General features: G+C 56.6%; 1 protein-coding gene and 1 long non-coding RNA gene across 3 annotated transcripts; one reads left to right on the forward strand and one right to left on the reverse strand.

Annotated features, from left to right (window-relative positions):
• The first annotated feature begins 882 nt into the window (after nucleotides 1-882).
• CLDN19 (claudin 19) lies at nucleotides 883-5,523 on the forward strand. 2 transcript variants are annotated; one of them, XM_056333345.1, is made up of 5 exons: nucleotides 883-1,135; nucleotides 2,785-2,949; nucleotides 3,159-3,246; nucleotides 3,650-3,796; nucleotides 4,623-5,523. In XM_056333345.1, the coding sequence occupies exons 1-5, from the start codon at nucleotides 913-915 to the stop codon at nucleotides 4,642-4,644; spliced, it is 645 nt and encodes a 214-aa protein (XP_056189320.1). In that variant the 5' UTR covers nucleotides 883-912; the 3' UTR covers nucleotides 4,645-5,523. The 2 variants fall into 2 exon arrangements, with proteins under 2 accessions (XP_056189320.1, XP_056189319.1); XM_056333344.1 differs by having other exon boundaries at nucleotides 5,131-5,523.
• On the reverse strand, nucleotides 5,230-12,361 carry LOC130146822 (uncharacterized). The gene is made up of 2 exons (XR_008821025.1): nucleotides 9,056-12,361; nucleotides 5,230-8,656 (listed from the first exon to the last, which is right to left on the reverse strand). It is a non-coding gene; the product is annotated as an uncharacterized LOC130146822 (long non-coding RNA).
• Nucleotides 12,362-13,201: the final 840 nt, after the last annotated feature.

Consider the following 13,201-nt stretch of genomic DNA (forward strand, 5'->3'; position numbering starts at 1 on the left):
GGCGGAGGCGAGGGGCAGGCGTGGGGGGCACGACCCCCCTCCCTGCTCCCGGCTGAATTGCTGGAGCCACCCACCCCCAGGGCCTCTGCGGCTGAGGGGGGGTCCCACAGCAGGGGGGGAGGGGAACCTCCCCTAGTGCCCCCTCCCCACCTCCCATGGAGACCCCCATTTTCCCATCTCTCTCCGCTGCTGTTGGGAGGGGGGAGGGTTCCCATCTTGCTCAAGACCCACACCTCCCCCCTGGAACCCAAAAGCCCCCCATGTCTGAAATCTGTCCCCCCAGCACCCAAATCTCTCCCCAGGACCCTGAATCACCCCTCTCCGGACCCAAACCCCTCCCCCCCCAACCTCCCCCCTTCCTCCCACCCACCTCTCCCCTAGAGTCCTAAATCCCTCCCCCCCAGACCCAAACCTCTCCCCCCACCCCAAACCTTCCCCTCCCTCCCACGCAAATTCCTCCCCCAGAGACCCAAATCCCTCCCCCTCCCCCCCGCCCCCCAATCTCTCCTTGGGACCCCAAACCTCTCTCCTCCCCCTCCCTTCCACCCCACCTCTCCCCCCACCCCAAACCTCCCCCCTTCCTCCCCCCGAAATCCCTCCCCCCCACCCCAAATCTCTCCTTGGGACCCCAAACCCCTCCCCCCACCCCAAACCTCCCCCCTTCCTCCCCCCGAAATCCCACCCCCCACCCCAAATCTCTCCTTGGGACCCCAAACCCCTCCCCCCACCCCAAACCTCCCCCTCCCTCCCACCCCATCTCTCCCCCCCGGTCCCCCCCACCGCGCCCCCTACCGCCGCGGGGGCGGGGCGGCGGGCGGGGCGGGCGGGGCGGGGGGCGGGGCTGGCGGGGCGGGGGGCGGGGCGGGCGGGCCGTGGCGCGGCGCGGCGCTGGGCAGCCCCGCGGCGGCGGCGATGGGCGGCGGGGCGCGGCAGGTGGCCGGGTACCTGGCGGCGCTGGGCGGCTGGGTGGCGGCGCTGGCGGCCGCCGTGCTGCCGCACTGGCGGCAGAGCTCCTACGCCGGGGACGCCATCATCACGGCCGTGGGGCTGCACCAGGGGCTGTGGATGAGCTGCGCCGCCCAGAGCACCGGGCAGGTCCAGTGCCGCCTGCACGACTCGCTGTTCTCCCTCAGCGGTGGGTACCGAGGGGGGGGTGGGCTCCCTTGCGCCCTGCAGGGCTGAGCCCCGCCGTGGGGCTGACCCCCTTTATGGGTCTGAGCCTCTGTGTAGGTCTGACCCACCCCTCCTCCCGTAAGGGTCTGTGTCCCGTCCCCACCCATATGGGTCCGAGCCCCTCTATGGGTTTGACCCCCCTATATGGGTCTGAGCCTCTGTGTAGATCTGACCCCCCCCGTAAGGGTCTGTCCCCCCCAGGGGTTTGACACCCCCCCCCCCCCCCATATGGGTCTGAGCCCCTCTATGGGTTTGACCCCCCTATATGGGTCCGAGCATATATACAGGTCTGATCCCCCCTATACGGGTCAGAGCAACCCCCTGTATGGTTTGACACCCTCCCCCATATAGGTCTGAGCCCTTCTATGGGTTTGACCCCCCCTGTGTGGGTCTGACCCCCCCCGTAAAGGTCTGTGCCCCCCCAGGGGTTTGACACACACTCCCATATGTGTTTGACCCCTCTATATGGGTCTGAGCCTATATATAGGTCTGATCCCCCCCATAAGGGTCTGTCCCCCCTATATGGCTCTGAGCAACCCCCCTATACGAGTTTGACCCCTCCCCTATATGGGTCTGAGTCCCTCTGTGGGTTTGACCACCCCTGTATGGGTCTGAGCCTCTGTGTAGGTCTGAGACCCCCGCCCCCCCGCCTAAACGGTCTGTCCCACCCTGTATGGGTTAGACACACACACTCCATATGAGTCTGAGCCTCTCTATGCGTTTGACCCCCCCCATATGGGTGTGAGCCCCCCCCATATGGTCTGTATAGTTCTGAGCCCCCCCATATGGGTCTGAGCTCCTCTATGGGTCTGTCTCCCCCTGTATGGGTCTGTCCCCCCCCATATGGGTCTGAGCCCCTCTGTGGGTTTGATGCCACCACCCCCCCAACAGGTCTGTACCCTCTCTACATCTGAGTGCTCCCTTGGGCCTGAGCTCCCCTGACCCCTCCAGGGGTCCGAGTCCTCTGCAGGTCTGAGCCCTCCTAGCCCTTCCCCCACCCCCAGGCCTGAGCCCCTGTACTGCACCTGAGCCCCCCGCAAAGGATCTGAGCTCCCTGCACCCTTCCACTGAGTCAATGTGGGTCCAAGCTTCCCCCCTGCACCCCGTGGGTCTGAGCCCCTCTTGGCCCCCATCCCCAACTGTAGGTCTGAGCCCCTCTTGGCCCCCATCCCCAACTGTGGGCCTGAGCCCCTCTTCCCCCCCTCCATGGGTTTGAGCCCCTCTGTATGTCTGAGACACCCCTGGCCCCTGTGGGTTTGGGCTCCAGGGTGGGCACCACATTTGGGGAACTACAGTGTCCCATGGGGACATCACAACCCTGGGGCTGCGCATCAGCCTCGTGGCATTGGGGGACTGTGGTCCCACTGTGGGCAAGGTACTTCCCCAGGAACCCATGGCGAGGATGAGTGTGGCAGCGAGGAAGGTCAGGGAAAGCAGTGGGAGCAATGCCCTGAGCTGAGGTCTCCCCACCGGCCGAGCAGAGAGAGGGGGTGGCATGGGAACCATGCAGCAAGGGTGGGTTAAGGCCAAGTTCATCCCCAAGGTGGGACCAGGTGATGGTGGTGGAAGGCACATGGTGACCAGCGGCTTCTCTGCCCCTCTCCGCTGCAGTTCACATCCAGATCTCCCGGGCTCTCATGGTGATTTCTCTCCTCCTGGGTTTCTTCGGCATCATCGTCAGCGTGGTGGGCATGAAATGCACCAAAGTTGGTGAAGAGGATCCTGTCACCAAGAGCCGCATCGCTGTGGCTGGAGGCATCCTCTTCATCCTCTCCGGTAAGGCAGCTCCAGCCTTGGCACCTCTCCCCCACAGAAGACCCCAAACACCTTCCAAAAACTGTTTGATGGGGCAGGGGAGAGGTTTGCTGGGGGGTTGGGGATGTTCTGATGTTCCACGCCTCGAAGAGGTGGCTGCAGGGGACTGGGTGGGCTTTAGGGGTCCCTTCCAACCAAACCACCCTGGGATTCTGTGGTTCTGGGTCCAGGTCTGTGCACCTTGATCGCCGTGTCCTACTACGCCATGCAGGTGGCCCACGAGTTCTTCGACAAGAACCCCTTCCCCGCCAACGCCAGGTAAGCGCCTGGCTCGGGGGATGCTCTTTATCTGCATCCCACCGCGCTTCCCAGAGGACCTTCCCTCGGGAGGGGGAGGGAGTGGGGGGTGGGTCGTAGGCGGCTGTGCCACGTGGTGGGACCTCTGCCACCCCCCCAGCTGCTGCGCTGGGGCAGATCTCCCCGACGCTAAAGCTTTACTGGGTCCCACTGCCGGTTTTGCACTGGGATAGAGCAGGAGCTGCAGCCCCAAGGAAAGACAAAAGTGCCGGGAAACGGAGCAGCGGGGTCCGGCCACCGTGAGAGATGGGGGTGGCCAGGGAGAACCAGCATCTGCCTCGACAGGGCTTCGAGCATCGCGGTGGCCCTCGGGGTGTCCCCCCCCTGCCAACGCTCCCCTCTCTCTCTCTCTCTCTCGCCGCAGGTACGAGTTCGGCTCGTCGCTCTTCATCGGCTGGGGGGCCGCCAGCCTCTCCCTGCTGGGGGGGTCCCTCCTGTGCTGCTCCTGCCCCGCCAAGGAGCAGCGAGGCCAGCAGTACTATCGGCAGTCGCAGCCTTCGACGGCTCGGGAGTACGTCTGACCCCTAACGCTCCCCTCCTGCTGCCCAGCGCCCCCCTCCCCTCCCCAAACCAGGCAAGACCCCGGCGCTCCCACACCACACCACACGGTCCCTGGATGCTCCCTGAGACCTTTCTCCTCCTCAGCTTCCAGGTTTCAGCACCGTTTGCTACACTGTCCCCTAAAACAGGGGGGCTGGGGGCCATCGCTCCCATATCCATCATTGCCAGGCCCCCCAGCACCGGGCAGGTTGCCCCCCAGCCCCCTGGGGTGGGCAGGACTGTGGATGCTGGGCAGAGCGGGACGATGCCGGGGCACGGCGCCGGTCCCGCGGGGGTGTGCTGCACAGAACGGCTTTGTGCTTTCGCCCACCCCCTCTCCATCCCGTTCTTGGGAGCAAGCAGGGAGCGCAGCCAGTGCTTGCTTTTCCCGGGATGAAGCTGCCGTCCACCTCCATCAGGGGCTGGAGCATCCCTGCACCCCGCTTTTGGATGCTGCCAGGGTGCAAGTGTTCCCCTGCCTCACTGCTACCCAAAAAGCAACATTTTTTTAAAAATTATTATTAATTTTTCAACCGAGCCTGGTTGCTGGTGCTCCAGCTGAGCTCTGCCAGCTAAAATCTGCCCTGGGTTTATTTCTCACCAGGCACAAGTATGTGGCCTTGTTAAGCAGAATAAATGGCATTGGGCAAATTAAAGCAGGCAAAAAGGGGACTTTGAACACAAAGCAGCAGTTTGTTTTTATTTTTGGTGCCCAGCGCAGCTATTTCAGGTAGCAGATGGACAGACCCATGAATTTTGATGCCTCCCCACTGTGTCCAAATCCCTTTCCCCAACAGGATCCCCTGGAGCGGGCGGTGAAGTCTTCAAACGCCGACAGTGCTAATTGCCTCCACCTCCTTGTACCTCGTCTGGACCGCTACTAACCGCTCTGCAAACACCACCGCTCCAATTTCATCAATAATTCCCCCAAACCACCCCATACCTCCATCCATCCATCCATCCATCCATCCTGATGTGCTATGCCAGCTAACCTGCAGGAAAAACCAGTGGAAATTACCCAAAGAGCTTGATTATGTATTTTTTATTATTATTATTATTATTAATATTTTTTAATCCATATAGCCAAAGTAGCTGATTTTTTAAAAATTTATTTCATTTTTCTCTGGTTTATTTGACCTTATTTCCTTTGATTCTCTTTTTTTTCCCCCTCTCTTTTATTTTATACCCAACTGCTTTGGGTCCTGGTCTATGCTGGAGGGGAAGCAATGCTATTTTTTGCCCTGGGGGGGTTGATTTCTTTCTCTCAGGTGGGACTAACAGCCCTTTTTCTCTTTTAAATTGCAGACCCCCTGTAAAAATGTCTTCTTCACCCATCAGGGGAGAGCAGTGCTTATAGCCTGGCTTCACCCATCAGGTGCTTGGTTGGCTGAACCCCTCTTACGGGGTTCCCCTCCAAAAATACACACCGAAAGCTACTGCAATGAGGATTGAAAAGGAAATTTGTGTTGTTTTTTTTTTTTTTAAAGCCAAATAACCAAAAAGGTGTTTTATAGCAAGAGCACCGCATCGCGTAGAACGACATATTTTTTATTCTTTTCCTATAAAATTGCATTAACTTTTCTAGGGGATGCATGGCCGTGGGAATGGGACCGATCGGGATTTTTCAATGCATTCTTTTGCTGATTGTTTGTACTAAAAATTGTGACTCAGTGGTATTAAAATATTTCCAATCACGGGTATCTTGCTCAAATCGTCTCTTTGTTCTCCGCACTTCCAAATCTGGCCCAGTCCCCTGCGAGTGACAGCTCTGCTGGGTCAAAGCCACTACAGGCGGGGGGCTCTCCCCCGTGCTGAAGGTTTTTTTGCCCTCCTGGGCAGGTGCTAGCCCAATAGCTCAAGTCTTTTGCCACATGTGGCTCTAGAAGGAGGGGACATGGCCTTAAAAATTGCTTAGTTTAAGGCGAAACCCCTGGGAAACTCGGCATCTTGCGCCCTGGTCCCTCTGCAGGGCTGAAGTGCCACCAGCATCCTCCTCTTATTGCCTCGCATGGACCCTCGACCAGCATCCTCCTCTTATTGCCCCCCATGGACCCTTGCAGCTGGGCTCTGCCTTATTTTCTCCCATTTTCCATGAATCCAAATTCAAATCCAAAGTGCCTAATTGGGCACTTTGCTAATTTAACTTGATTTTTGCTTTCTTCGTGGAGGAGCAGGACCCCTGGCCCCGTAATGCTGTACTTGGTTCTCCTCAGGGGATGATGCTTTCCATCCAGCTTTTTGCATGGCTGCCGTCTTGTCTCGGCATCCTCATCCCACCTGCAGCACCTAGTCCATAAGTACATCCCATCCCACCTCAAAAAGCAGGGATTTGTGGTCCAGGGGGGCTCCCGTGACATCTCCATGGGTCACCCGAAGGCTCCTGGGGAGGGACGCTCTGGCTGGATCAAAGTGGGTGGTGGCAGGGGGAAAATAGCAGAGTGGTGATAATGTGGCTGGGGGTATAAAGGCCCCCACTGTCCTTGGGACAATCCCTCGTGTGTTTTACTCAGGGCAAAGCGGGATAAAATGTGGGAGCAGGACACAGGGCTCGCTGCGGTACATGGGAGCTGCCTCCATCCATCGCACCCCGGCCAAAAGTTCTCCCCCCCGGCCCAACACACATATTGTATTGAATAAAACCAGTAAGATGAACAATATGTAGGTTGCAGGGCACACCGCTTGCTGGCACCCAAACCCCCATGGAATATTATTAATTTTTAAATGGGTAGACAAGAGGGAAAAGGGAAAATGACCCCCTGGAGGCCAAGATCACAGCCAATCTCACCAAATTGCCGCAGCACTGAAATTCCATGTAAATAATGAGTAGAAGGGGGGGAAAAAAAATCACGGTTTTTTCATAAAAAAAAAAAAAATTCTAAAAATCCATCTGGGCACGCCTCGTTACATTTAGCACGAAGATGCTTCTGCAGCAGCACTGCCCTTGGCCGGGGGCCCGCAGCCGGTCCACACGCAGAGGAGCTTTTCTCACGCCTCTGAGCTGTGCCTGTTTTAATTCAATGCTGGGTTTATTCTTTTTTATTCATTTTTATACGTTAGCTTGCTCCAACGGCATCTACAGAGCCCTCTCCAGCTCTATGGCATGGCCCCATCAAAGAAAACATCTTTTATTTCTTCTTTTTTTTTTTTTTTTTCTCCCTTTCCAGCTGTAAGAGGTTTCCTCTGCACAACATGTGCTAAAATACAAAGCTTTGGGTCTCCTGTTAGCACTGTTTTTTTAACACACCGGTTTTACAAACATAGTGGGACACAAGATCTGATTTTTACCTTCATTAACCAGGGAAATAATCTTAATTATTCAACTACTGATCGATCTGCCCCTCTGCCTGCATTCTTTCAACCCCTCCCAAAACGTTTCAGTTGAGAATTGACCAGGCAGATTAGTTTGACATATAATAAAGGGACCGTTTAGATGAGCAGAAAATAAAAATAAACCTGTTTTAGAAGCACCACCAGGGTGCACAGCTGCAGTTCTGTACTGCTTGGGGTCACACCAGAATTTCAAATGCCATGGACGTCCAAGTACCACAAAATCCTGAGATGTAAATTTTGGAAAACGAAGGTACAAACCCTCCTGGATGTTTTCAGCACTAATTCATTGCTCCACGCTGAAGCGTTGGAGCTGTCATGTGCCAAAATTCCGGGAAAACAGGATAACCCCCCCAAAAAAAGTCAAGCACCTGGGTGCCTCTGCAGGGCTGAAGCTCAAGGATTTGCCAAGACCCTGGTGCGTTGCCAAAATCCCCGCAGTTCAACGCTGCAAAGGATTATCTAGAAGGAAAAAAAATTCACCAACCAACTCGAAAACAAACCTAAAACCCCCAAGGGCTTCTCTTAAATTTAATCCACGAAATGGAAATAGGGATGGAGCTGAGGGTGCAGCCATGCCTGCGAGCCATGGGGCGCAGCTGATCCCAAGGATGCTCAGAGGACGCTGCAACACGCTTTGCAAAAAAGTGAGAGCAAAAGGGTTTTTTTGTTTGGTTTTTTTTTTTTCCCCAAATAGTAGGGGACCAGGGAACAAACCTGAAGTTTTCAGGACAGCTCCAAGTGCCAGGCAGCTGGGACACAGCTTTCCACGGTCACAAAAACCTCCTCGGGAGCTGACTGGACACATTATCTGAGCCATAACCACCACATATAATGGGGCGGGGGGGGAGGGGGGGCAGGGAAGGGTCTTAATTATTGGCTGCATGCCTGGCCAAAGGGTTTTAATTATCCCCTTTGCATTTTAGCTTCTTTCTCTGGCCGCCGCCACCCCTCTGACTCTCTCGCACCGGTCCCAGGGACCCAACATGTCTCAGGCCACTCACCCCTAGGCAGTAATTAAAAGGTCTAATTAAAGAACAGGGGATATTTGCCTGGGACACAAAGTCCCCCACCTGGGGAGTGTTCCCAGCAGGCTCCCACAGGTTCCCCACGTGGTATTTTTGGGGGAGGCTCCCTTCCCAACCTATTACCATTCTAACCGCAGGGATGCCCATCACACCTTGGAGCCCAAAGTCCATCTGACGTGCCTTGGACCTCGGAAAACCGTTAAATAACCCAGCACAGGCTTGGGCAGGCGTTGCATTTCCCTCATTCCATCAGGTGGGTCAGGATCGAACCCCACCAGTACTTGAAAGTCTTCAAGACCCACATCCCCAGCCATCGTCCCACCCCGGCAAGGATGAGCCTGCGGTGAAGGTAACACTTACCCCCACCAGCCCCTTTTTATTGCTAACACAATTTCTTTTCTTTTCTTTATTTCTTTTGCTGGTATAACTCCGATGGCTGAGCAGATTTTCTTCAAAGGCTCCAAAACAGCCAGAGTCTAGTGGAAAAAAAATCAGGTTACGGGGAGTTAGTTCAGAAGAGAGCCTGGGAAATTAAAAAAAAATATTGTAAATTGGGGTCTGAGAGGCTGCCTGTTAATTACAGAGATACACTCTCTGGGTGAAACTGATGGACATTCTCACAGAGATGGGGTGAGTGGTCCCTCTGCTCCCAGTGACGTGCCAGGTGGGATGTGGTGGGAGATGTTGCACCCCAGGTATGGGGACCACGACCCTCCCTCCCACCCCTGCCCCATGGGGAAGCCTGTGCCGCGCCAGGGTTGGCAGCACCTGGCTGGAGGTCAAAGCCAGCGATGGTGAAGAGTCATCACCATATGATAATTAACCCATGCAGCTCAGAGAGCTACCCAGTCTCATTAATTAAGCCATTAACTCACAGGAACCCCTTTGCCCAAAGGGCTGCAGCTTCAGGCGCTGAAATATTTAGCATCTTGGGTTGCAAAATAGAGCAAAGGAGGATTTGTGTCCAGGCTTCGGAGAGACGATGTCCTCTGCTCCACACCTTGGGCACAGCTCCTCTCCTAATGTCCCTCCATCTCTGGCAAGGATGGAAAACAGACGGTCCCATCCCTTCTGGTCTTCAGGAAGCCTTGGCAGCACTTGGGGGCACCCAGCAGCCCTCACCCACCTCCGTGGTGGGAGATGCTTTCCTCCTTGGGCTGGCCACTTGAGATAGGGACACCTCCATGGGACACTTGCTTCTGCTCCAACCTGGCTGTTTCAACACTTCATTGCTTATCTTGGGGGGACAAAAAAAAAAAAAAAAAAAAAAAGCATGCAAAGGCAGGTGATCTTCCCGCTGAATCACATGGCTGCAGGGATGGAGGCATCAAGGAAACCTCGGGGTATCAGGAGCCACATGCTGAAGTCACAAGTTTAGACAACAAGAGTCGTTTGACAGCAGTTTCCAGCAGCTCGATTCCCAAAGGACAAGTAGTACCGGTGGGCAATACCAGGGGGTCTCTTGGGATGAGGGAACATCTGGAGAGCCGCCCCGTGGGGGTACAGCTCTACTGCAGAAGCGATGTGTCCCTGTGTACATGCAAAACTGGCTCTGCAGCTCCATTGGAGCATTTTGGCAGCGCTGAGGACCACGAGATGGGGTCCAGATGCCTCTTAGGGATCCAGGCGACGCCCCAGCCTAGGTGGCACTTTGGTGGCTCAGGCAGCTGGGAAGCAGCCCCAGCAGAGGTGATGGACATCTCGACGCCCTCGCAGGTAACCCCATGAGCGCAGCTTTGCAGCTGACGGCGTTCGGTCTCGTTCTTCTCTCAAGCCTTTTCCTGCTCCTCGCCACCTGCACCGACTGCTGGATGGTGAACGCTGACGACAGCCTGGAGGTGAGCAGGGCAGCCAGCTCCCAGGTTAGCAGCCGGGAGCAAGGTGGGTGCCTCGCCATCCAGGGGGTCCCACCGTGTCTCCCCAGGCTTGGAAAGGGGGTGTGGTGGGACAAACCTGCTGCTTTCTGCATCAGTTGGAGGGTTAGAGGATTAGAGAGAGAAAGAAATGCTGGAGCAAGAGGAGGAGACAGAGAGCAAGGTATGGGTAGGCAGTCACCAGGACACGTCCAGTGGTGGTGGGCTATCTCTGGGGGGAGCTGGGGGGCTTTTTGGTGCTTTCTGCTTGAGCATCTTTCTCCTGCTTCCAGGTAAGTCACAAATGCCGGGGGCTTTGGAGGGAGTGTGTCACCAACATGCAGGACGGGGTGAGAACCTGTGACCAGTATGACTCCATTCTGGCTGACCATCCAGGTAAGCTGGCATGGCCTGAAGGCATTTTTGAAGTTCACAGCGAAGAGTTCTCCCTCTTCCCTTTCCAAGAAGACGCGCCTCTTGCAAGGGGCTGCCCTTCATCAGGTAGCAACGCAGGGCCGGGGCTTCCCTGGCTCTCCTGCCCCACCAGCACAGCCTGGACAGCCACCCATGGTCCAGCCAGACCTGCCACGGGGTCACCAAGCGGAAGAGAAGCTGTGCCACCTCCCAACAAAGGTGTTGTGGCACGTAGAGCCCAGGCGCCGCTCCTATCCCCCACCGCACGGTGGGATTTGCAGCCCCGTTGACGTTGCACGCAGGGCTGAGGACCACCCCCACCAGCCAGGGACTTGTGTCCTCAGCTCCTGGACAGTCGTGTCATGGTGTGGAGACTTCTCCATACCACGGATGGTGACAGGGGACAACACAGATTGGGGTGGTGGAGAAGGGAACAAGATGTCCACACGGACCAAGTGGGGCTGCTGTGCTGAGAAGCTCTGCAGGAAGAAGTTGCACTGCACTGGTGACATCACAGCTGGTGACGTGCCTCATGCCAGCTCCACATTTTTCCCCGCTATTTTTTAGAAAAAAAAAGACATTTGCTGGTCAAAACACCAGTTACACAACTGGGAGGAAAACCAGGCAGTCTGGACAGCAGCATCTTCTGTCCAAAGCTGTGCAAGAAGGTCTTGAGTAGGTGATGACACCCTGGGCGCCGACTGGTGCGCCTTAAATGTCTGGTTTCTTGAGCTGAGCTATTAACGAGCTCGTTAAGTCCTGTTGCAAGGTTTCTGGGGAGCACTTTGCGCACGGCAGGTGGTGGGTCCCAGTGTCGGTATCTCCTATGGACACGGCCACTGGTGAGCTGGGTGACTCTAGCAGGGACACAGGCAGCAATCCGGAGCGGGGAGACCAGTTCCTCTGACCATTCCTCAGTCCCTTCTTCTGGTTTTTTTTTTTTTCTTTCCTTCCCTTCCCTGCCCAGTGAAGATCGTGGTGACACGGACCCTGCTGATTGCAGCGGATCTCCTGGCTGGCCTGGCTTTGGCTTCCTTGCTCCTCGGGCTTGATTGTGTCAAGTTCCTCAAGGAAAATCCTCGTGTCAAGCTGAAGATGCGCTATGGGGCTGGTGTCACCCTTGGTGTTGGCAGTGCGTGGCTGGGAGCGCTCGGGGGTCCCATGGGGAGCTGGGAGGGGTGCCAGGAGCTCGGGGCACCCTCTCAGAGGGGTCCTGGGGGGTTGCAGAGTTCTTTCTTAACCAGCCCCGTTTCTCCTAGGCATCCTGGGTCTCGTGGGCTCCGTGTGGTACGCGGTGGACGTCTACGTGGAAAGGGCCATGCTGGTGTCGCACAATATATTCCTGGGGGTCCACTATGACTTTGGGTGGTCGTGCTGGCTGGGGATGGCCGGCTCAACGGGCTGCTTGGTGGCATCTGTCCTGCTGACCTGCTGCCTCTACTCCTGCACAGGTCAGTCCGCCCTGGCCCCCCACAGCCCACCGCAGCCCGATTGCTGCCCTGCAGGGACATACGTGGGGGGAAGGACCAGCTCAGAGGGTGCAGACACTTCTCACAGGGTCCAAAGGGATCTCCATGGCCCCTGGGGGGGGCTGGGTCACGCCAGGCAGGATTGGGCTGCGGGAGGATCCCCGAAGCCTCGTGAGGGGATGGAGGGGGGGTGCAGAAACATCCCAGCCACATCTCTGGGACCTTGAGGTCCTGGTATGTTGTCATCTACCCAAAGTGGTGGCCGTGCTGCAGCTGTGTCACTGTGACCAGCCCAAACCTGAGCGGGTGGCCACAAGGATGTGCTGGTGAGAATCTGGTCCCACCAGCAGGGACGTGGGACAGGCGATGCCTCACCAGACACCATCTCCACTCCTGATGCCTGGTCCCACTGGGTGGAAGCTGCCCCCCCAGAGCTGGCTGTCCAGCTTCATCTCTCCTGCCATGTCCCCACACTGCAGCACCCCCCCTGAGTCGCGCCCCCCCCCCAGTGGTGGCCATGACACAACCCCCCATTCTCTCCTGGCAGACCCCAGCAGGCACCAGCAACCGCAGAGAGCTCCCCAGCCCCAGGGCCACACGGCCACCAGCAAGATGTATGCTGTGGACTCTCGCGTGTGATGGGCATCAACACCTCCCGCACCCTGTCCTGCTGTGGGATGCTCCCCTGCTCCAGTCAGACCCCATTAAAGCACCATCACCTATACTGGGACAGCTCTGCAATCGCTTTAAGGCTCTGACTGCAGGGTTCATGCCAGCTGCAGCACCAGGGGCTGCAAAAAAGTAAGGATGCTGCAGAAGCCACCCAGAGAACAGGTTTTCCCCCACCCCCCACCCCACTTTCAGCCAGGTTTGATGAAAATAAACCCCAGAAAAGTGTTGCTTTAAGAAAAGATCGCCTCCAAATCCCCTGGGGAAGCCGTTGAGCAAAGAGCTCTTATGATGTGGCTTTGGAGGACTTGAGTGGAAAGCCTTTTCTGCACGGAGCAACACTGACTCCACGTGGCTGGTGGCCCCGATCCCTCGTGCACGAAACCACCCCTGCGCTCAAAAACTTGGCAGCAAAAGGTTTGCTTTTAAAAAGCGGGTAAAGCGAGCAGCCCGCAGCATTAACGAATGCCGCCGTGGGGTGGTTGCTGGAGGATCGCTACCGCCGCACGTCAGGCACAAGGAAGGGAGTCAGTTTGAAGCCTACCCGCCGTGCTCTACTTGCAACGTTGGGTTTTTGAGTCCACGCAAAAAGAGAATCCTTGTTTTCCAAGCGATT

The sequence above is a fragment of the Falco biarmicus genome, chromosome 3 (assembly GCF_023638135.1).
Source record: "Falco biarmicus isolate bFalBia1 chromosome 3, bFalBia1.pri, whole genome shotgun sequence".
Classification (NCBI taxonomy): Eukaryota; Metazoa; Chordata; class Aves; order Falconiformes; family Falconidae; genus Falco; species Falco biarmicus.